Below are 26966 nucleotides of genomic sequence, written 5' to 3' on the forward strand. Positions count from 1 at the left end.
AAATCATCAATGTTCAATAATGTCAAATGTAACATTGCCGTATAAATGTAACAGGGTTGTCATACCAATCTACTATCAACCGACTCGCAGTTTAATTTAGTTCAATACGCCTGCTTATCGAGTATGCAAATCCAATTATTATAAGAAATTTGAGATATGTACCTACTTATCGGTTTGCTTAGAATTTTAGTATCAGTGCACCAAAAATCTCAAGAGGACGTCTTCTTCCGTAAAGAAGTGGTTTATTATGGTAGACAACCAGTCATATATGTATATTATTATTATATTATATATATATTATACATCTATGCGAAATCAATAAAATTATTATTCCATTATTACACCACGTCATGTCCATTAAACCATCGATAATATAAAACTGGATATACAATACGATAAATTAAAGGTCCCTCATAAACTTAGTCTGCCTATACAATGATTATTATTAGAATATATTAATTTCTTTTATTTTGTTAACTGTCAATTCATGGTGGAACTGCATTGTATTGATGTTTTAATTTAATAAAACGATTTTTTTTAGTACTTATTCCATTAATTGAGTAAGCATTTACTTACCCCTAGGGTTTTCAAAGTATTAATAATACTACAATTAATAATAATGTAAAAATTCATAATATTGTTGGAACGAATAAGAAAATGTATTCTGTCTCTATCTATACACGTATAGTATTTAAGCAAAGGCAAACGGCCTATCTGAATAGTCTTGATAATGGTGTTACAACCGAAATAGCTATCGACAAACCTTTTTAAAAAAACCTGTAGAATTTAATATTAATTATATTTTCATTTCTTGTACTTATTCCACTTTTAATCAATAGATTAGGACCGGTTTCGTCCGCCTCAGAGAGACATTTTCAACTGAATATATTAATATGAGAGTCTGCCAGACTCCACACCACACCACAGAACAGATTAATAAATAGGATTCCGATAGGCTATAGGTACCCCAATACACTACATATTAACGGAGGGTTTTGAATGTGTGAATGTCCTACGATAATGAACCACACATTATAGACTTGCAATAGTGTGTGTTTCAACCTTCAAATACACCAATATTGAATGAGCGTCAGTGCATATACCGAGAGCAGTTGTCAGAACAAAGGACAAGCGTATTCTTGACACGTGTTTAAGTTTGTTACATATTCTTCCACGCTTTATATCGGTTGCCTTTTACTCCACACCCGTTAGGTATGTCAGTTGGTCCACATATGCAAATTTAATTCTTTCTTAAACAGATAACTAAATTAGATTAAATTAAAATTAAACTTTACCTTAATTGTGATAAAGATGCATAATATTAAAAATTCGCGTTGATGGATTTACTTATTATATTATATTCTGCTAAAGTATCAGCTTAATTATTGCCACATACAAATACATTGTGCACTTATTATTGTATTATAGTTATATTTTTTTCGACTTATACGTGGTGTGAATGAGAATTCTGCCATTCTTGGTAGTATTGAATTGATATTGATTGTCCCTGATAACTAACTTAGAAATCGGGAGCATCAGTTGTTTGTTCTCCCGAGGAGCAGAACTAACCTGCCATTGGTGATGCCAATTGGGAGGGTAATGACTCTGTTCAACCAAATCGCTTCGGATGTTGATATATTCCATCTACGTGACGATGAGTATATAGGTGGACGTTGTTTTATAAATTCTTAAAATAGGGACTGCTTAACTCATCCGGTGTAGGTACTTCCTTGTACCTATATACTTTATATATTTTTTTGTATTTACACATTTCTACTGTAGAATAACTTAATACTGATATATCTCTTATCTGTTTTAATAATATTTCATTGTTTCTAAATGTCATGTTGTGAACGTCTTAAACTTAAAATTTGTAATGTCCACAATAATGTCTCTGTTCTGGCAGAACACACTAACTGGAGAATACTAGTTTTGAGTAATTTGACTTTGAAGTTGTTAAAATGTTTGAAATGGTCTATCATGTGAGTTTATTAATTTTAGTAATCGTAAAAAGGATGACTTTAAAATAAAGACTGTTTATTTATTAAGAAGGTTTCCAGACGGTAAAGTTTGAAATAATGAACATTTTGGTATAACTAACTCAATATGTCATTTTTTCGAATTAGTTTCTTCTGCCAGAACAGTGTAAAATAAATAAATTGAATTGAAAAATAAATTTAATTGAATTATTGTCTATGATTTAAAAAATATTTCTATCTACATTTAAATAATGGCGCATAATGCACATTTCTTTAGCCGTATTCTCGTAACACGTTGACTTTAATTTATTATTGAGATGTTGTTTTTAATGCGGTGTTAATTTAGATGTTAGAGTTTTTAGACGATGCGTAGGTACTACGCGCCTTTATGATGTTCTTTCGTTTTACTTAGGTACCTGCGTCACCTACCTCATTTAATACTTGGAGATTTGACAAGCGTATGCGATCTTATCCGTTGAACATTGAAACACGTATATCTTGCATTCCATCACTGACAGAAATATAATATAATGGAGTGAAATCCTTCAAATAACAGCTTCTAAATGTATTAACAACTGGTTCGCAACACCCGGTGCAAACCGACTGAATGACACCACCGTTAGTGGGTGCTTCCATTAGCTTCGTGAGTTGAACAATGGTTTGGTGAATGACCAAGTAGCATAGCATATACATATAGGTACTCATCGTTCGTGCCCCATGCTGGCCTAATAATTTGAATTAGCTGTCGTATCGGTCACACTCATCCAGGCTCCGAGGATTTCCGATTCTCATCATCACTCTCAATATATTATTATTATATTATGTTTTGCTTAATATAATATAAAATAAATAATATACAGGTTCAAGTCCCGTCGGGTGTTTTTCTTGTGCATGATATGTTTTCAATATATGGAATGTTACATTCTCAAATCTTGTGAATTATTCGTTGAATAGCTACATAGGTTTCTCAAGACTATAACCAAGTTATCTAAAATTTATATTATACTAGCTGAAGTACCCGGCTTCGCACAGGGTCGCTTCGTGGTTATATTTATCTTAGATATTTGAAAAATAATAAGGGGTAATTATTTTTTTAATATTAAAATATCTGTGTATATGGCAATATGAAAATAATTCTAATAGGAGTAAAGGTCAAACATAAGAACACTAAATTAAAATCGAATCCAAAATATGAAAACGTTATTAATGTTATTAATATGTAGTAAAAAAAAATCAAAATTGGATGAAAAAAACAAACAACAAACTTTGTATTTTATATAATAATAATTTAGAAACCTTCGCAGGTGTGCGCACAACAACTGACAAAAGTTTCATCGCAATCGGATGAATGGTATAGGAGCGCATACGAATAGTAGAAGAAGATGATTTTCTAAATCAGAAATCTTTGTGGGCATGCGCATGACAACTCACCAAAGTTTCATTGCAATCGGATTAATGGTATAGGAACGCATACGAATAGAAGAAGAAGAAGATGGTTGTACTAATTCAAAAACCTTCGCGGGCGTGCGCACAACAACTGATCAAAATTTCATCACAATCGGATGAATGGCATAAGAACGCATACAAATAGAAGAAGAAAAAGATGATTGTACTAATTGAGAAACCTTTGCGGGCAAGGGCACAACACTTGATCAAAATGTCATTGCAATCGGATGAATGGTATAGGAACGCATAAGAATAGAAGTAGAAGATGATTTTCTAATTCAGAAATCTTTGTGGGCATGCGCACGACAACTCGCCAAAGTTTCATTGCAATCGGATGAATGGTGTAGGTACGAATTCTAATAGAAGAAGAAGATGATGGTTTTACTAATTCAGAAGCCTTTGCAGGCGTGCGCACGACAACTCACCAAAGTTTCATTGCAATCGGATGAATGGTATAGGAACGCATAGGAATAGAAGAAGATGGTTGTACTAATTCAGAAACCTTTGCAGGCGTGCGCACGACAACTCACCAAAGTTTCATTGCAATCGGATGAATGGTATAGGAACGCATACGAATAGAAGAAGATGGTTGTACTAATTCAGAAACCTTCGCGGGCTTGCGCACAACAACTGGTCAAATTTTCATCGCAATTTGATGAATGGTATAAGAACGCATACGAATAGAAGAAGATAGAATATAGAAGAAGAAGAAGATGATGATTTTTCTAATTCAGAAACCTTTATGGATGTGCATACAACCACTTACCAAATTTTCATTGCAATCGGAAGAATGGTATAGGAACCAAGGAAGAAGAAGAAGATACTTGTACTAATTCAAAAACCATTGCGGGTGTTACCACAATAACTGACGAAGGTTTCATCGCAATCGGATGAATGGTATAGGGACCATACGAATAAAATAAAATAGAATGAAGAAGAAGAAGAAGAGGAAGAAGATGGTTGTACTAATTCAGAAACCTTCGCGGGTGTTGGCACAATTATTGACGAAAATTTTATTGCAATCGGATGAATGGAATAGGAACGCATACGAATAGAATAATATAGAATAGAAGAAAAAGAAGAAGAAGAAGATGGTTGTACTAATTCAAAAACCATTGCGGGTCTTACCACAACAACTGACGAAGGTTTTATTGCAATCGGATGAATGGTATAGGGACCATACGAATAAAAGAAAATAGAATGAAGAAGAAGAAGAAGAGGAAGAAGATGGTTGTACTAATTCAGAAACCTTCGCGGGTGTTGGCACAATTATTGACGAAAATTTTATTGAAATCGGATGAATGGAATAGGAACGCATACGAATAGAATAATATAGAATAGAAGAAAAAGAAGAAGAAGAAGATGGTTGTACTAATTCAAAAACCATTGCGGGTCTTACCACAACAACTGACGAAGGTTTTATTGCAATCGGATGAATGGTATAGGGACCATACGAATAAAAGAAAATAGAATGAAGAAGAAGAAGAGGAAGAAGATGGTTGTACTAATTCAGAAACCTTCGCGGGTGTTGGCACAATTATTGACGAAAATTTTATTGCAATCGGATGAATGGAATAGGAACGCATACGAATAGAATAATATAGAATAGAAGAAAAAGAAGAAGAAGAAGATGGTTGTACTAATTCAAAACCATTACGGGTGTTACCACAACAACTGACGAAGGTTTTATTGCAATCGGATGAATGGTATAGGGACCATACGAATAAAAGAAGATAAAATGAAGAAGAAGAAGAAGAAGAAGAAGATGGTTGTACTATTTTAGAAACCTTTGCGGGTGTTAACACAATAACTGGCGAAGGTTTCATCGCAATCGGATGAACGGTATAGGAACCATACGAATAAAAGAAGATAGAATAAAGAAAAAGAAGAAAATGATGATTTTTCTAATTCAGAAACATTCATGAATATGCATACAACCACTTACCAAAATTTCATTGCAATCGGATGAATGGTATAGGAACCATACGAATAAAAGAAAATAGAATGAAGAAGAAGAAGAAGATGATGATTTTTCTAATTCAGAAACCTTCATGGGTGTCCATACAACCACTTTCCAAAATTTCATTGCAATCGGATGAATGGTATAGGAACGCATACGGGACAGACACACAGACAGACAGACATACAGACATTCATTTTTATATATTAGTATAGCCTATACTCTTCCCGCAAGTGCAAGCAATAAGTTTACCAAGTTTTATCGCAATCGGATGAACGGTATGGCTGCGCATTAAATACGAACAAACAAACACACAAATATTAATTTTTATATATTAGATTCATTAAATCAATGTCTATAACACATTGATCACTGTTTACATATTGTATTATATTGATATTGTTTTTATTTGTCACTGGGCGAGGTTATGTCAGACCAGGCTAGATAATATGGTTTCAGTTTTATAACAATCATAATAATTTACTTAAATAACATAATGTACCTACGTGTAGAAAAATATGAACGTGTGTGTCGTTGTGTTTCAGACGAGCGATTTGGACAGCCTGCTATGCAAGCAGGAGAGCGGCGGTCACCCGTCGATGGACGTGGACTTCTTCGAGTCAGGAGGCGGCCGCTGCGACGATGCTTACCTGCGCCCGGCCCTCTGGGAGGACATCGCCTCTTCCATCCGCAACATCGACCCAGAGAACGCGTCCATGCTGGCACCGCTCGGCTCCCATGTCAAGCTGGAGGCGGAAGACCCCATCGTGGCGCCTTCGCTGCAGATGGACGAGAAATCGCCGTTCGCAGCATCACCCTGCTCGCACGCACTGGTGCAGTTCGCACCACCGCCCCACGGGTACCCGCCGCCGCCTGCGAAGGGCCCCCGGCTGCTCTACATGTCCCCGCTGACGCCGCCCACGTCCGACCCGGGTTCACCGGGGAACTCACTTCAGGTGATTTACACATTGAGATTCCTATTATTGTCAATAAATTAAGCATTATTATAAGATTCTAGTAGCTATGTTGAATATTACGCAACTGTTGTAATTACAGGTGCAGAATCGCAGACCCTATAACTGTACTGTCACCAATTGTCTTAAACAATCATCAAACATTACACAGCAATCTGTGGCGAAGGGTGGAGGTACGCTGTATAATAAGGCCAATTATCATGCTTTAAAAAAATTGCGGCGTCTTACTGAGGGCGTGAAGATCTCTTCACATAATTTTTGCTGTCGGTATGATTAGCTTCGTTTTTTTTGCTGTATACACAACGTAAATTCATTTTCTTTTCGTAATTTCCATGTGCTTTTCTCTTCCTGGCATTAAAATAAACTCATTGAACTCGGTCAGAGCTCACTTTGAGCGTAGTAACAACAAGTCTTGGGCATCTTCTCCCAGGACACTCACAGTCCAATTGTTTCAGATGCTTCACATCACCAATTGTAGGGTCCCGCGATACGCTCGATTAAGACCGAGTGTGGTGCGGGGCGGGTTTCGGTGGAGGGCGCTTAACTTCAATGTTAAGATTCGACAGAAATAGTGCACACTAAACTTTGTCAGTCACACTTATTTGTTTTCATTGAACTAAGAATACAATATTTGCAGATGGTGCTGGTTTGTTTTTAAAAGTCAATTAAACCATGCCTAAGCCAAACCATAATAGTTTAGGTATGCTATGGTGATCTGAAAAAAAATATGTACACTTTTTCAGACATTCTTCTTTGTTTTCGTTGGTTTAAGAATACATAATATTACATAAGATGTTGGGTAGTTTTTATAAATTCACTAAACCTTGCCACGCCAAACCATAATTGAGAAAAAATATTCTTATATCTATAAAATATTTTTGACTATTATCTACTATGCCTTGGGTTAAGCAGGGGTCAATTGAATTTAAAACTAATAAACACTAACTACTCATTGTGGTCATAGTTCAATGAAAACAAATACGTTTAACTGACAAAGTTTATTGTGCATTATTTATGTCGGATCATAACAGCTTACCTCTATCCTTCGCCACTGATAGCAATTATTAGAAAAATAACCAATATTTTCATACTAAACTTGACCTGAAATTGCGGTTAATCCTAAACATGAACATCTAAAAACAGTCGTTCAATCGCAATATTGTTACATATGTCAAGGGTTCTCAATGGCGTACTCATTTAACTATCGATGTCTTATTGCAAAGATATTGTATGTCCAGTTTTTGTAGAAATTGAGTTGACATACACAAAACGTTCGTCTGCATCGTATCTTTATACTGTAAAAATATTGTATGTCCAAATGCGATATTTCAGAAGATATTGTATGATTAAAATACATAATAATATGTCCATATCACATACATCTCAAATCTTAAAATTCGATTTTCTCAAAACATACAAAAGTTTAACATACAATATTTTTACACTAAATAAGACAATTTTATAAACAGTATAGAAATATACATATTAATCGTTATAAATAGCAAGGAAATTTATGTATAATTGACAATCTATAATACGCCAGTAAAAAAAGTCTTTGGTACGAGGGTGGGTCAATAATTCCTTAGAAAAAAGCATTAAAACAGTTTTTATTTTTGTATTTTTTTTTTATTTCTCAACATAATCTCCTTGGAGCTCAATACACTTGGTTAGACGTTTCTCAATTTTTTTTAAACCGTCAGAAAAATAAGTTTTCGGAAGGTCCTCAAAATAAGCATTTGTCCGATCGATGACTTCTTCATTTGAAAAAAAACCTTGTCCACTTAGCCATTTTTTTAAGTTTGGGAAAAGGAAAAAGTCACTGGGGGCTAAATCTGGCGAATACGGTGGGTGGTCGACCAATTCGAACTTCAATTCTTCAATTTTAGCCATTGATCGTAAACATGTGTGAACACGGGCATTGTTCTGATGAAAGAGGATTTTTTTCCTGTTTAAATGATGCCATTTTTCTTCAATTTCGTTTTTTAGCTGGTCCAATAAAGATGCATAATAATCCCCTGTTATTGTTTTTCCTTTTTCCAAATAGTCAACGAAAATAATTTCACGTGCATCCCAAAATACAGCAGCCATAACCTTACCAGCTGATTTTACGGTTTTCGCCTTCTTTGGACATGGTTTGTCTTCGCAATCCACTGCTTTGACTGTTCTTTCGTCTCGGGAGTATAGTGGTGTATCCATGTTTCATCTACAGTCACAAAGCGACGAAAAAATTCATCCGGATTGCGTTGCATGAGCGACAACAGGGCTTTAGAGGCCACCACCCTATTGCGTTTATTGTCGACTGTGAGCAAACGCGGCACCCATCTTGCAGAAATATTTTTCATGCCCAATTTGTCATGTAAAATAGAAATGACGCTACCTTTTGAGATCCCTGTAACCTCAATTATCTCACTCAACTTTAATCTTCGGTCACTTAACACCATATCGTGGATTTTATTGATCATATCTGGTGTAGTCACCTCTACAGGACGTCCTGAGCGTGGTTCATCCTTTGTTGATGTACGACCACGTTTAAATTCATTTAACCAGTTATAAATAGTTGCAAGTGAAGGAGCAGATATGCCGTGAACTAAATCCAACTCATTTTTTATTTCCTTTGCTGTTAACCCTTTTATATTAAAATGTTTAATAACAGCTCTAAACTCAATTTTCTCCATTTTCCATTTTTCCATTTTCCACAAGCAAATTTTTTTTTTAAATGTACGAAAAACACACAACAACCCGACCAATCTGATTGAAACTTCGCAGCATACTGAATCGGTAGTGCCGCTGCATGAAAACAAACCGCTTACAGTACTAGTCGCGCCACTTGTCGGCTTTTCTAAGGACTTATTGACCCACCCTCGTACCATAAACAAAGTAGAGACCTGAAATCTGGCACATTTTTATAGTTTTAGGATTTGTAGAGTGATCTTGCTAATTTTACTAAATTAAAAAAAATAACGTATTGCGTATGTAAACGTAAAAACTTTTTGATCTTATAGGTATCTAAAAAACGCTGCTACTGGTATTTTGTGTATATTAAATTAAAACCTAATATTTCTACACTTTATATGAACATTATTTTATGGTCGTAATTAAAATGCTTTTTCTTAACAATATATTCTAGAAATTATTGAGATGAAACCATATTATACAAAATAAAAATTCAGCGCACAAACCATGTTAAATATAAAAATTTACTTAAATTGTTCTAAATTAGTATATAGGTGATATAAAGAAAAAATACATGAAAATTCGATAAAAAATATGTATAATTTTTGAATATTAATGAAATATTGATGATAAAATTAGATATACCTAATTAAGCTCACTGCCAACTCGAGTAACGTGGGGCTCCATCTGAATTTGGCGAAGACCAATTTAATGTATATCTACTGCATGCATTGATACCGACAATCATGAGTGGGATTCCAGTCTTCCTATTAAGCTAGTGGTTAAATAGGTGCTTAAGTGCCACTTTCTAGTGAACTTGGGCATGGTGGGTCTGCAATATCTATATAAATACATATTTGAAAAAATAATAAGACAGTATCAAAATATGCCAGGGCTTCGAACCGGAACTGAACGGAAAACCGATAACCGGAATAACCGTTATTTTTGTCGGAACGAAAACCGGTTTCGGTTTCGGCGCAAGTACATATATATACGAAAAAATATGCTGCTGTTTTTCATTTCAAATGTGTGTGTCACATTCAAGGCGCAGAGAAATCATTCAGGATCGTTAGAGGCATCTCAACATAATTCTCATAATTTTTAATACTTAAATTTTAATTAAAAAAATGTATGGCTTCGAAGCGTGGCGCGGCCTATCATACAAATAATATGTTTTAAATTATGGTGGAAAATAAAATATGAATACAAATGAAAACATTTAAAAATTATTACTCGTAGCTGAACCGAAAACAGAGTACTGATCGGAAAAACCATTGTTTTTTAACAAAAACCGAAACGAGAAAAAATAACGGTTCGTAGCCCTGAAATATGTCGTCATTTTCACTACTATCGTTTTGAAATCATGTTATGCGACAAATGACATTGGACAACATAATTTCTGAATTATCACCTTAAAAAATGTACCTACAACAAACTAAAAGTAAATATTACAACACTATGTAAATCAGTAAGGTTATTGTTGTTGTAAAAATTTTCAGACTTGCAAGAGGATGATGTATTTTGTAAATATATAGTCAAAATAATAAAAAATAAACACAGGGGCAAACTAATATTAATATTTGGCAAAAAGAATTAGTTATTGTACAAAATTCTTACGATTGTTTTTTGAATTTTAAGTTGGTATATAATATTTAAATATATTACCATCAATATTCCATTAGTTTTCATTAAAAAATAAATATTGCCATAATGAGCACAAAATATTTCTCCTTGAATGTAAATAATCTACAAAAATGTATTTTTTCATATATTATAGTATATCTATACAAATTTACACTTTATTCATTAGACTCTGAAATACGAATAGCGACTCTGTATTTAATATAATAATATATTATATTTAAAAAAATATATAAAGCCAAATCAAAAATAAAACAATCAAAACCTAATACGCCAATAATTAGGAATGAACACAAAGCGGATTAATAAGATGCAAACGCCAGTCACATCATTGATTTTGACGATAATGTTGGTATATATGGGGGCAAACTCAGTAAGTTTTCAAATTGAGGACCTCAAATATTCACAATATTGTATGCTCGTTTACTTTAATACAATATAAATTATGATGCAGATGTAAATATTGAAAATAACATACTATTCAATTTTGATTTAAAATTTTCACATATTTCTCCACACTCGAGATTCGTACCTTCTTACAACTGTACCGTAACAAGATAACGAACTTCATTTGTGTTGCTTGTCATACATTTTGAAATATTAACAAAATTAGGGAGATAGCGAATCTGTTGTGTAGGCAGTAACCCGAAATCAGAAATTATGTTAAACTAAATATTGTTGATATACGAGTAAAACTTACTATTACTATAGATGCCAAATTTCAGCTTTCTATTGTTTAATGGGATGTTGATTGATTCGTGAAATTTGTTTACTAGGTTTATTAAGTTTTATCATCGGTGTTTGAAAACAACTAGTGGGTATCCGAATTAGTGCAAAATTTTCGATCTTTTTTATCTTTTGAAATTTACGGAATAAATACTCATTTCATTCCAGCAAAAGAAATGGCGTATTTCAAAAAAATACTACCTTATTCTTAGGTCAATAATTATTATAAAACAATCATTATTCGTAGGATGTTTTATCACATTTCAAACGACATGGTCAAAGACAGCTTATAATCAGTATCTTTAGAATTATCTTCAAATGTGTTAATTATACCCATTTTTTGAATAATAAAATGCCTAATTCTTAAATAAATTAATAAATCTAAAAAATCTTAACACCACTGCACATGGATGTACTGAAATATGACTATATTCCAAAATATTTGATTGAGAGGCTTCAAAGAATACTATGTTAAAATTATATAAATAGATTTTTTTTTTTTTTTTTAGAATTATTAATAACCATATCCTTGCTTTTTCGTACAAGGTGGTTGTTAGTAATCTTGAACAATCACAAACACCCATGCTTTGAGAAAAACACATAAATGTTTTTGTCATGACCGGGAATCGAACCCAGAACTCTCGGGTGGAAGGCCAGCGCCTTACCCACTGCACCACGAGAGCCGCCTATATAAATAGATTATCTACAACGTTTAAGGAATGTCCAGGCTTATGCTCTGAAAATACCATAAAACTTCATTTTGACCTACGTGGCGCGTGTGGGCCGTTAACGTCAATCTTTTAAATAATTATAAATACTATTTAAATAAGTTTATTGAGTACGTTTATTTTTAATAAATATCATTCTAATGTGTCCCATAATCAATCTTGCATGAGCGATATTTTTAAATCATACCAATTTCTGCGCGAAAATAACTTCATAAAGTGTATCTAAAACAAACTCAAAGATTTTTTGTGCTAATATAATATTATTTTTAAAATATGGTTTTTTGTAAATAAAAACACCTAAATCAGTGGTATATTGCAAAACTTTCAGTTATGCCTGTGTATCTATCTACCTGCCATTTTTAAAGCTAAATATATAAGTATGTGGATAAAATTTATAAATTGTATTTTTTCTCATTTATTGCGCATATTTACCGCCTAGTTTTTTTTAAAGAAATAATAAAATAAAAATGAACATTATATGCAATTTTCACTTTATTTTGATACATTTACTATACTTATATGTATATTCAAACTGACATACCTATTGCGCAATGCGTTATATTATAACAATTAGAATTCAATTAACCTACTTATTTACTTTGACTAGTTAAACAATTTCAATAGGTTTTCTTAAATTTACTATGATACAGCCGCAATAAGAAGAGTGTTTATTAAGGTAGGTTCGCAATTAATATATAATATAGACGTTGATAATCGCTGCCTAACATTTCAATTACTTACAATGATTACCTACATATTAGGTATTAATAATAATTCAGCTAACATAAAAAAAATATTAAAAAGTTAGTTATTGTCGACACCAGTGGCGAAGGGTTGAGGTAAGCTCTTCAGATCCATCATAAATAGTGCACACTAAACTTTGTCAGTCATACGTATGTGTTTTCATTGAAATACGACTACAATTATTTACAGTTGGTGTTGTTTAGTTTTTAAATTCAATTACATGCTACGAAAACCAAGCTAATGGACAATAGTCAAAAACTACTCGTCCATCTATAAAATATCTAAAATTATGAAATAAAATCATATATAACTTTGGATATTTTATACTTAGAATACTATTTTTTATCTATTATAGTTTGGTTAGGCAGGGAATTTAAAAAAAATAACCAACAATTTATGTAATATGTATTCTCTTAATCCAACGAAAACAAATAAGTATAAATGAAAAAGTGTCCACAATTATGTCGTATCGCCCAATCCAATGTAAACCAAAACTATTGTGGTTTAGCTTAGGCAGGGTTTAATTGATTTTTAAAAACTAACCAACACCGTCCGTAAATAATTGAAGTCTAAGTTCAATAAAAAGAAATGTATATGACTAACAAAGTATAATGTACCTACACTATTTATGGCGAATCGTAACAGCCTACTGGTACTTCGCAACTGGTTGACACACGAAAAATTTCGTGAGTTTGATTGATTCTTGTCTTATTGATATATTTTTCTGAAGACTTATTTTGTTTTTTTTTCTGAAAAAAATTGTCTCACATTTTTGAGAGGGGTTTTTGATTTTCACCTCTAGTTTTTATTGAAGATAATGACTGTATCACGTAGCATTCTGTCTCATAGAAAATTTAAAAAAAAATCGCACCGGTTCAATAATAAGAAATAATTTTTATTCATTCACTTTAAATATGTATGTCTTTTTTTCTAACCATAATAGTAAAGTTATCGGACAGATGGTAAATAAATAGCATATCATTTAATTATAATATGTAATAATACCTCTACAAAAATAGTAATAAACTTTAGTGTTATTTTATTTTACTACCGCTTTTAGGGGCGAAGTCACCTATCAAATTTCTGTTTACTTTTAAACAGACTTTGTTTTGTATGGGGTGTTTCTGTTCTTTGCTATATCTTGCTTATTTAAAAAAAATCTGTGTGTACTTATGTACGCGCGTTAAAAGTTATACTTCTTTGGCGTAACAAAACAAATTAAGCCGCTACCTGAGTATATTAATATTACAGTGAATTAGGTTGATGAAAACCTACGCGATTCATCTATGTCTCATATAGCACATGATATACGTAATTTAATTATTGTATTGGACCAAAACTCATCTTTGCCATACAGCGGTTATAATCGATTCAGAAGTGCCCATGATGAATTAATAAAAAAACAATTTTATTGGCGTGTTATTGTGATTATATTCATTTCGGTCTCAAGGGTATTTCATCGATATAGAAATGTATGCGAATAAATAATATTAGAAGAATACAGATGACTGTACAACTATTTTCGTTAACAATAATAATTTATTACAAATCAGAAGCATACATAGCCTATTATTGGTTTAAATGAAACGTGATATTGGCTTTTGTGATGATACATAATAATTATTATTGTCTTCAATTATTATAAACCGCTAATAAATAAAGTGACATGGGATATGCGACAAATATTATCCTAAACTGTAAAAATGTGTATTTTTGTGTATGAAGTGTCTAAATATTGTAAATTTACAACATATGTACCATTGTTTGAATTATTTGCCAACTCAACATTCACAAAATTTATTTATTTATTGATATGTAATTTTACTCATAAATAATACTTACATAAATATAGCCTCAAATCTTAATGAAAAATCATAATAATAAATTGTGTTGCATCGGCGCGCGTAACTTCCGTCACACGCCAAAAATACACTTTTATCTGTTTTCCCAAACGCGCCAAAAGAAGTATAACTTCAAAATGGCTTCTCCCTTTGCAAATTTGTAAAAAAGAAAATATGAATACTATCTAATAGATATTTACAATTATTGTCAAGTGCTTAATACAATATAAAACTAAGGAAGAATAAAAGTACATGATCATAAATTAGATATATATATATATATATATAATTTATAACACAGCATTGACGTCCCGCACTGCTTATTGGTAGCAGCTAAAAGAAGAACGGAAAATAATAAATAGAAATAGTAGAAATTTGTTTTTTTTTTCACTTTTTCACTTTGCTTGCTTTGATCTTTAGCAGAAATGGATGTCAGAAGTTTAATGACTATTTCAAAGTAAAAAAATGAATAACTTATTCTACCTACTTAACATGAAAAACAAACATTAATATTATCGGTAAATTATGGAACGATCCGGTTCGTAAAATTTGATATTTCGAGCGCTGAATTCTACATACGATACCTTAATTTATTTTTAAATAATATACGAATATGCACATTTACCTACAATTAACATTTTAAATTATTTGTCTACATTTTGCGATCGTGTGACATTGTTTGTATGAGTTAATAATATGTGACTTTAGGATTTCTAAACATCCGTTTAAAAAATTCAACGCCTTTTGCCATTTTTGTAGCGGGCGCCACTGTACATACCGACTTTTACGATAAAACATTATATTATGTCCAGTATTTTAAATAATTTATTCCTTGTAAATAAGTATCTATTATAATGATAATAATAACAATATAAGTAACAAACAATGCATTTGTTTGTACCACTGTACCTACATTATGGCGTCTAGTAGCGGAATGCAATTTTGTTCTATTGCGCAATTGAAAATTCTAGGGTTGGCACTGTATTCTTGCTGTACCTATCTACTTTACAACAATAAAAATAATTAACCGATTAACTGCCTTGCGCTTTACAGGTGACGCAAAATGCGCTCTACTAGCTGAAGTACCTGCGAGAATGGTTCGCTGCAGTGGTGACGTTTATCGTAGAGACCCACATGCGATAAATTTGCCTGTGCGATAAACCGCCATTGAGTAATAAAATACAGCTTAGAATAGATTTATGCATGGCCCCCACATCCTGAAGTAGGCCCCTTGCCTGGATCTTTAACCGGCCCACCTACCTATCGCTGAGGTTAAGGGCAGTATGATGCTCTTTCCCAAACTCTACACGGGAAATATCATATAAGTATATCAATCAGCATATCACATAAAATTGCAATCCACAACCACATATTTAAAATATTTTGGTACAAGTCGGTTATGTGGAATACAGCGGCACATTTTGAAAATAGCCGATATACTGGATTATTTGTTAGGTTAACCTAACCAAACCTAACCTAACCTAAACTAAACTAAACTAACCCAAACTAACAAATAATCCAGTATAGGTAGGTATAGGGTATTTTCAAAATGTGTTTGCCGCTGTATTCCACATAACCGACTAGAACCAATATTTTATAGCCCTGAAGTAATATAGTTCCACAGGCGACTTTTTTTACTGTTGGAGTAAATTTGCGATGTGTAATTTCACTTAGATGGTCGACCCGCCACGCCGGGCCCCTAGGATTGAGTCCCGTCAGTCCCCTTTTTGGGGGCTACGGTTATATTGCAAGAATTTTTTGAGACTAAGGAAAATCTGTTCAGATTTGCTGACTACTCTCGTCCAGAACTTCTCAGTACCTATAACCGATCTCAATTATAAGTATTGTTTTTGTGTATATGTTGCATCCTACCGCTGCACCGCAACATTTACAACTTTCCTACTGCATATATTATCACTTAAGGCTGTAAACAGTGGTAACCACACACCCCGCACATGGCATTTTCCATAATGTTAGTATTGGACGTTCTCACGTGCCACGTTTCGCATGCGACTCGTTTCGTATGTCGTAAAGCAGCGTTCCGCAACCGGTGTGCCGCGAGACGATTTCAGGTGTACCACGGTGCATTACAAAAAAAAACAAATAATTTTGTATATTATACAATACTTACTTAATAGCCAAATTTGCGTACATGGCTGGCAATATATTTGAGCACCTGCATGAACTTAATAAAACAATGCAAGGTCAGATTGAAAATATATTGACGTGCTCTGATAAATTAGAAGGATTTAAGACAAGGATCTCTACAAATGTACCAAAGGACCTGCCAGGCCACCATTGAAAACAAACAATTAATTTTGAATCCGTCTCAAAAACATTTTACTGTGCTGCAAAAGAAATGTCATCATTACTTTCATACAATAAATACGACTGGATTCGAAACCCTTTTGCAACCAATGCCGAAAATTCTATAGAAGCGCCTTTCCTATAAATTCGAGAGGAATTGGTTGAAATGAGAAACGACGGCACAGTACAACTGAACTTCGCCGGTGTTCCATTGGCTATTTTCTGGATTTTGGTTAAATATCCTCGGATTTCCGACAAGGCTACGCAGTTCGGCTCTCATTTTCTACGACATAATATTATTTAGGACTTAGATAAGCTAAGTTTTTCAACTCAAGTTATACTTAAAAATAGCAGTCTTGTTTGAAGGGTCTTGACCGAGAACTTTGGATTGCTCTTTCAAATATCAAGTCAAAATATATAAAACTTTTACGTTCATTGGGACAAGCTCACTTATCACATTAATTAGTTATTATATTGATAATACAAATACATGGACATATGTATATTTAGTTCGTCGTCGTGTGTTATGTTGTTAGTATATTTAATTATTTATCAAATAAAAAAACATAAATTATTGTTATTTTGGTGCATGGCCCCCACAAAGGGGGAGCTGACAGGGCTCTAGCCTGGGGGCCCAGGCTAAGGGGTGGGGCGGCGTGGCAGGTCGATTAAGTGAGATAAACACAAATTGCAAACGGCGCTATTTTACTACGCTAGTATTAACATTTTAAAACATGCGATTGTAGAATATAATTTCTTATTATTATGTCAATACTCGACAAATAATTATTCTTAACCCGACAACTAACCATAATTCAAGTGGATGTATTAATAAATACAAAAAATCGCTGAACATACGATCAATACCATTAATTTTATCTCATACACCATTTTAAAAACGTCTTAGCAATAGGTAGGGGAGCCCGCCAAAGATCCTGACACTGGGGTCCCCCTTCAGGATGTGGGGTCCATGTTTTGGTGTATAAATTGTTTTACGTGTGCCGCGGAATTCTGGGAAGACCTTTGGTATGCCGTGGGTAAGAAAAGTTTGCGTAGAACTGTCGTAAAGTATGCAGTTAATCGGTGCGATTGACTTCTGCGTCGCTTTCACCTCTGACCGATTTTGTCTCGCGAACAACACGTTGGCGAAGGGTTCCTTTTCAAGGTAGGTGGGCTGAGGTAGACAACAACTGACAAAATAATAGTCGTAGAGTAGCCATATTCATGAGACTTGAATTTGAATTAGGTATAACATAATATTATTTGTATAATAGATATTTCGATAAAAAAAGACAAAATTCACCAAATTTAAGTATAGAATAACGTGTTCTCCAATATTTCTCGAAAATCGATTTATGTAGCATACGTAGCAGTGGCGAAGGGTGGAAGTAGGCTGGTAAGATCCACCATAAATAGTGCACACTAAACTGTGTCAGTCATACGTATTTGTTTTCTTCTTCTTCTTCTTTGGCCATATCCGCCCCTTAACTGGAGCATATGGACACCACGCGGCACCTCCAAGAATCCCTGTCGCTCGCCAGTCTTCTTGCTTCGTTCCAGGTCAAACCAACATCCCGTAGCTCCGCCGTATACACTCTGTATAATTTAACTAAAACTACAATTTACAGATGGTTTTGGTTAGTTTTTAAAATTCAATTAAACCCTGCGAAACCAAACCATAATAGATAATATAGATAAAAAATATTTTTTATCTATATCTAAAATATCTAAAATTGTGCCATGGTCATACATATAATAATATATGCACATAATAATTAGGTAGTATGCATAAAAAAGTGTACAAAATTTTGTCCGACCGCTCAAAATATACGAAAACTATTAAGGTTTGGTTTAGGCAGGTTAAATTCTGTACGATATGATTGCAATTCTGAAATGTTATTTTGAGTACATTTAAGTTACTATGTAATGGAAATCATACCCTTACAGAATAAGAAATACTCAAATATTATGTTTGAACTAAGCTTACTCAAAAATAACCAGAATGGACTTGGTTCACTATGCTTGTGAACCACTCAATTGTAGTCTTTTTTCCGACCATGTCCGATCCTAATAAGATCATAAAATATGGGCCTCCGCAGATTTGTATTAACAGATTATGTTTTTATGAGAAATGGACGTCAGCCACTTGCTCAACCTATTAGGTCCATACTCTGACTCAAACACAAATTGAAAAACAATATGTGTATTTGTCAGACCCAGGATTCGAACTTGGAACCCACGACACTATAGGCCGATGCTTAAGCCAAATTATTGTTGTCTTAGTTCAATAAAAACAAATATGTATGACTAACAAAGTTTAATGTGCACTATCTTTGCTGGATCTTAACAGCCTACCTCCACCCTTCGCCACTGATAGGTGTAGGTTGGTATAAATTTATGAGTTTCGACGGAATGAGTATTCTTAGGAATCAGTCTAAACATACATATCTTTTGTAAACACAAAGTCATTCATTTGACATTATTACCTCTTAAATAAGTATGCACCCTGTGCTATAGTCATAACTCATAACTAAGTAACTCATAACTAAGTAACTCATAAACATAACTTATAACATAAAAAATAATCCATGCATATGCGTGACAACCCTGAAGGCATCCGTATTATTTGTTCACTAAGATCAATGATTAGCTTAGGTTAGTGTAGTACCCAATCTCAGATATGTATTTTAGCGAACATATTATTTCATCGTAAGGCATACATATTTGTATTAAAGAGTGGGCGTCTCTACAATGACTGACGTACATGGATGGATTATATTATAGTACCTATGTGACTTAGGTACGATCAGTAGCGTAGCAAGGGGAGGGCAAGCAGAGCAACCACCCAGTGTCCGGAAACTTGTACGCATGCAGTTCGCCGTATCACACTATCCACACTTCACTGTTAAATGTTGTTTCGGAAATATATGGTCGTATATTAAAGAACGTTCAACCTCTTTAGGTCGTATAGTACTGACATAAAATTTATGTCTAAATAAAACACGTTTCTTGTCGGTTTACACTTTACAGGAAGCCAGTAGCAAACAAATTTTGAAAATAGCCGATATACTGGATTAGTTAGGTTACGTTTTCACACTTTCATGAATTTTGCCAGAATCAGCTATGAAAATAAAATTTAATTAACGTTCATATTGAATCTAATAAAATTGGAGACCGTATAGTAAACGATCATCTCGTTCCTATAAGAAAGCTCACGGCGAACTGTGCCACGGTGAAATATTTTACGTACAGCTTACAATATGTAACCGGGCGCAGAAGCGGAATATCGTTGACCACGCAGAATTTTTTTTTTCCTATGTTGAGAATTAATTTATTTTTTCGACCATGTCTGATCATAATAGGATCATATGGACCTCCACAGAGTAGAGGTTTGTATTAACAGATTTTGTTTTTTTTTACAAGAAATGGATGTCAGCCACTTGCTCAACCTATTAGGTCCATACCCTGACTCACGGACAAATTGAAAAACAATATGTGTACTTGCCAGACCCAGGATTCGAACCTGAGACCCACGGCGTGATGGTCCAACGCTTAAGACGTGCGGCCACCGTGGGCGTTAGAAAGCGTGAGCGTGAGAATTAATTAGTAATAATTTAATAGGAATATAAAGTAAAATAGCGCCTTTTTGAAGTGATACTTCTTTTGGCGCGTTTGGGAAGACATATCAGAGTGTATTTTTGGCGTGTGACGCCGATGCAACACAATTTATTATTATGATTATTCATTACGATTTGAGGCTATATTTATGTAAGTATTATTTGTGAGTAAAATTATATATCAATAAATAAATAAATTTTGTGAATGTTGAGTTGGTAAATAATTCAAACAATGGTATGTTGTAAATTTACAATATTTAGACACTTAGGATAATATTTGTCGCATATCCCATGTCAATTTATCTATTAGCGGTTTATAATAATTGAAGACAATAATAATTATTATGTTTCATCACAAAAGCCAATATCACGTTTCAGAAACTATTAAATAGGCTATTTTTTACTTTAGTACTTACATATTATTGCTGAAGGTATCTATATCGATAAAATACCCTTGATACCGAAATGAATATAATCATAATAACACGCCAATAAAATTTGATTTTTTATTAATTCATCATGGGCACTTCTAAATCGATTATAACCGCTCTATGACAAAGACGAGTTTTGGTCCAATACAATAATTAAATTACAATTATCATGTGCTATATGAGACACAGATAGGGATTCCAATCCCGGGATCCCGAATCCCAGGATCCCGGGATCCCGAGCTATTTTCGATACCTATGAATCCCGGGATTGATAAACATAATCCCGGGATTTCGGGATTGTTTTTTTTATCAATTTTTATGGAAAATAAAATAAAAGCGAAAATAAAACAGAAAAAATACTTTTAATAAAAAATAACTACTGAAGAAAAAAATAACTACTGAATTTGAATGAAGTTTGATTTATACCCATGTGTAGGTTGCCGATTCATTTTATTTTTTCACATGAATTATTAAAAATAAAAAAGATTGGAAAAAAACAATGCACTTTTAACAAAGTAATTCTACCATGATATCATACGTTTTACGGCAGTTTCATATTTGGCTGACTAATTAGATTTATGATGCGGAAAGGCCATAAGTACGCCATGATTATTTGCTTACTATTTTAAATCTCGCTAATCCATTCATTGTGTCTTTACTATCAGAAACAGCAATCTCATATTAAATTCACATTATTATTTATATTACAATATTATTTACTCCATTAAACTTGTGTATTTCCAAGATTGAATGTATACAATATTAACAATAAATGTCATAAATAGTATAAATTAAACTAGATTTATCTTTGACCGATTTTATCAATGTTATTTGTAAATATAAAAATTTTATATTAACAATGGAAAAAAATTCCAATCCCGGGACCAATCCCGGGACGTGTCTGTATCTTTCTACTAAGTGTTATGATAAAAATACATATTATCTTATGTTTTTAAAAATTAGGTGTACCTACCTAGGTACATTGTAATATGGGTGATCACTGCAGATGTTCGTTGATCTCTTTGACCTAGGTGCATACACAAGATGGGGGGTTTCGGATTCACACCCCTCATAATAGAACTCCTCATATACTTGATTGTGAAGGAAAAACAGTGAATTTTCAGGATTAGGTATAATATATCATAATCAGTGACGTCCCTAGACAAAATGCCGCCCCTGGGCAGCGCCATAATGCCGCCCCATTGTTTATACAATATTTTTTATCATCTGTGCTCGTGTCGTCTAGGTTTAGGTAGCTATTTCCATATATACCAAATGATTCTCCTCGATTTGCCGCCCTTCGAGTAACTGCCGCCCCCAAGCGACGCTCAATCTGCCTACCCCCACGGGACGTCACTGATCATAATTATCCAGACGATTGATAAACAATTGTCGACAACTTGTAAATTGAAAATGTTCATTAGGATAAAACCAGTCCTGTATTATGTATTTGTCTTTTTATAATACCTAATAATATCTTAGTATAGTTAGCACTGCGAATTGCATTATCAATGAAGAATTTTTTAAATCATTTAATGGTTCTTTCTTTTATTTAGAAAGAATGTGGCAACCATACTGATACTAAATATGCATAATATTAATGTTTACCGATTTATAAGTCTTTTTCTATAAATATTTAAAAAGTATTTTCAGATTGTATCTAAAGATGAATATGTACTGGTCAGACATCCATCATCAGCTGTGTACCAGATTTATTCATATAATATACTATTTTTCTTCTTTGCGCACAATGTCAATGGCATGGAGTTATGCATAAACTATCCAACTCATAAAACTCAACTATTGATACAATGTTTTCCTAATAGCATGTAACACTGCAAATTATAGATAATATGTGATGACTTCTTCCTGCAAAACTATGTCTACTGTTGATACTTTGTGTACACTATAGGTATATGTCTATATTTTCTCATCAGTGTTTTCAGAATTATGTAATTCGTGGGTATTCTGCGAATAAGCATTAAGTCAAAAATACTAGTTTTGAGATAATCGAGTTTGAAAGTTTGGACGGTCTTAGCTTTTTTTATATATATAAAAGGCAAATTCCTTTCTGCGATATTGCTTTGAGTATGACTGAGTGCAGTTTCGCACGCAGAATTTTGTGAATATAGCCTGAAAATGAGAGAAGCAAATGCACTAAGTCCTTTTAGTGCCTTTTCTCTGAATAGATGTATGTCTTTTTGACTTATAACATAAATTATCTTCGCCAGTTATATAGATATATGACTGTGTGTGTTTTTGTAGACTATAGAGCGTACTCTTAATAAGATTACCTCATCATTAAGTCAAAACAGCAAAATTTTGACTTAGTGCTTTTTCGCAGAATACCCACGGACTATATTCAATAATTAGAATGGTTACATTCTTAAATCTTGTGAATTATTCGTTGAATAAAGAAATGGTTAATTAAAAATATCTATTCATTTTACGTGTAGTATAGGAATTTAGTCCTATCATTGGGATAGATAAAAACACTCCAAAATTGCTATACCTACGTTCTTTCAATCATAAATTATTATACTGTGTTCAATGTTATTTCAACTGTAGATTGTATGTATGGTTTTGTATATATGACTTAGGGTGGACCTCGTAGAACACCCCCGCCCCCGTATCCTGCACCCCGGGGCGGTCTGGGCCCTCCTGCTGCTCCCCCGCCCCCGCTTCTTCGCCCCCCAGCCCCGCAACACCTCGTCAAATTCAACCGACGGAACAATCCAGAGCTGGAGAAGAGAAGAGTGCACCATTGCGACTTTTTAGGTATTTATATTGCTTACAAAAACTTTAGATTCACTTAAGTCTAGCGAATACACAACCACTGGTAATAAAAACTGATGGCTACCCCAAGTTGCATGTAAATATTTTAGTCTATCTATTCGCCGTTCTACATTGATACGATGATGTGCACAGAGTGGTCGGTAGTAACGGCTATAAACAAACACACCAAACTACCAACGCTGAAATTTGATGTGCACAGAGTGGTCGGTAGTAACGGCTATAAACAAACACACCAAACTACCAACGCTGAAATTTGATGTGCACAGAGTGGTCGGTAGTAACGGCTATAAACAAACACACCAAACTACCAACGCTGAAATTTGCACGTATCCATGGTATCAACACAGTGTGCAAGAACGACCCATACAAACGGTGAGAAATGTAGTCTACACCGTGTAGCACACAAAGATGACTGTGGTTATGTTTATGCGTGGCTTTAGAATTTTCACTAGAGTATAGAAGAAGGTTTTTTTGATTCAAAGTTTTTTAAACTTTCTTTCAATTACCAATACAAATTCAATATTATAATACCACCCTAATTTAGTATCTTATATTTAGAATGTACTTTTAACTAACCTAAACAAATTGTTTCTTTCACTCCAGGGTGCAGCAAAGTCTACACAAAAAGTTCACATCTCAAAGCCCATCAAAGAATACATACAGGTTAGATAAAAAATCACTATATTTTATTGATAATCACATCTATATATATTTATTATTGTTACAAAATCAGCGCACGAAATGGAAAAGTTTACGAACCGGAGCGCTCAACAGTTTTCTGAAGATATTTGCATAGTTAACAAATTTTATGTGTATTTCATAAACATAAGTGTGTTAGATTTTGTATTATATTATGGCCTATCTGGCTCAGAAGGTCAAATTATTTTTTCCACGTGACAGAGCAATAATTTTACCGATTTCACGAACAGGAACGGCGCGCTTCCGTGCGCTCTGGTCCATTTCAAGCCCTGTACATAATTGTCATAATATATTAAGATTACTATAATTTCCATTTCTTGAGCGTTTGCTTTAAAGTGTATACTAGGGTGCTTAAAATATGAAACATCTAGCTGCTTCAAAAAATAAGTTAAGTACTATATATTTCTTATTAATCAGTGTTTATACAATAGTGTATTATGGACCTACTGAAACATTTTTTGGGTAAGGTATCCGTTACGTAATTCTGCCATCAGATGTCCATAACAATACAACAATAATTCACCTATTTATATCTACGTTTTACAAAATCATAATAATATTTTATTAATTTTATTATCAACATCTGCTTCAAGACTAATTAAGAATTGATCTGAATTTTTTCAGATCAATATTTTTTTGTTTTCATTTTCAATAATAAAAATGCAAGAAGGCGATTTTTACCCATACTGAAAAAAAAAATAGTTCATTACAAAAGAATACTTACTGATATCTTAAAAGTTCTTATAACATTAAAAGTGAGAGCTTTAATTTATTTACGATATATGGTAATACATTCTATTAATAATTTATAATACAATAATATATCATTATGGTTATGTTTCTTTGCAATACTGCAGTAAATAATCAGCTGTTATTTATAATTGCGCTTTAATTTTGCTTTTGTGATTATTAAATTGTATAATAGTATTGTTGTATTCAAAGTCTCCGTCCCATTTTAGAGGAAACTCATGATGTATTGCTTATATAAAAAAACATTCATAAATAAGTTTCAACAATTTTAATTTGTGTTATTGTAACAATGTTATTAGCATGCGTGTGTATGAATAAAACGTGTTATTTACCATAGTTACAAATTAGCAGTTATTACACCTATTATTATAATGCTGTTATTTTTTGCTGTATGTTTGCTCTCATAAAGAATACATGAATACATATGTGTAATGCGCAAATAGCGATATGTATAATAATAGAAATGCTCATAAACTATTTATTTTGGAATAGATTCATTTTAATTTTGATTATGTTTGTGAAATGTGTGTTGTTATCAAATTCCAAATATTTTATTAGTTATTGAATTTGTATACCTACATATTTGCCCCATATATTGTATACCATAATCACAATCTAACGGATTATTATTTTATTATTACTAATGAACATTCTGCCATCTAGTGGTACAAAAATTATATATGTTGGCGCTGTTGCGGTACAATAACTAAAAAGCCATCTGACGGCAATTATGGTAAGCTATATGAAATATTACTTTATAGTTTACTACGATCGTCACCAGATGGCAGTAGTATTAATATATTCATTCGTTTCTTTACAAAGCTATTAAATTATTAGTAGTCTATAAGAACAGTTGAATATAATTTTTAGAGACAGAGTTTGAGCACATATTAATTATTCACTAAATTCTAACATGAGAGTGTACACAAAATATATCACAATAGAGAATAGGTACTTCAATGAAAATATGTCGAAATTCTTTGAATCTGTTCCTAAACAAAAATAAGACTATGAAAAAGTCAACCAACAGACCAATATCGGATTTTGGGTACAAATCAATGTTGCAATTTCACACAAAAAAGGATTTACATACCTATGTGGAGACCAAAGACTATGGCAGGATTGGAGGCCGTCTTGTGACAATTTTGGATGGAAAATTAACTTTATTAAAAATATATGGATAGTTGCTTTCAGGATTTTTTTCTGGTTGATTTTTGAATAATATGTATCTTTATAAGATTCTAGAACTTTATGACGAAGCGGTCACCTCATCTGCACCATAAAAAAATGTTACTTAGTCCCAAGAATTTTATTTGTATTGTTTTGAAATACAAGGACCTGTGAAAAGGTTTTGTATATTATGATCAATGTAGTCCTTAGGATTGGACACAGGGGATGGTAAGAGATTAAAAATTCCGATGAAATCATGAATAGAAAAAAAAGATTGTTTGCATTGATTACAGGTGAAAAGCCGTACACATGTCAGTGGCCGGAGTGCGAGTGGCGATTTGCTCGGTCGGATGAGCTGACTCGGCATTACCGCAAGCACACAGGCGCTAAACCCTTCAAATGCGCGGTGTGCGAGCGGTCCTTTGCCCGCAGCGACCACCTCGCGCTGCACATGAAGCGACACCTGCCCAAGGCGGGGAAATGA

General features: G+C 33.3%; 1 protein-coding gene across 1 annotated transcript in view; it reads left to right on the forward strand.

The window, feature by feature from the left end:
* The window catches only part of LOC147080037 (uncharacterized), a 41512-nt gene extending 14546 nt beyond the window's left edge, over positions 1–26966 (forward strand). The window contains exons 2-5 of the mRNA XM_085946317.1: positions 5931–6341; positions 23668–23845; positions 24467–24526; positions 26776–26966. Coding sequence (XP_085802443.1) covers positions 5931–6341; positions 23668–23845; positions 24467–24526; positions 26776–26966 — 840 coding nt within the window. The remainder of the gene's footprint in view (positions 1–5930; positions 6342–23667; positions 23846–24466; positions 24527–26775) is intronic.

This window comes from Rhyacophila brunnea, unplaced genomic scaffold (genome assembly GCF_057557595.1).
Source record: "Rhyacophila brunnea isolate RB1 unplaced genomic scaffold, BYU_Rbru_1.0 scaffold_1, whole genome shotgun sequence".
NCBI lineage: Eukaryota > Metazoa > Arthropoda > Insecta > Trichoptera > Rhyacophilidae > Rhyacophila > Rhyacophila brunnea.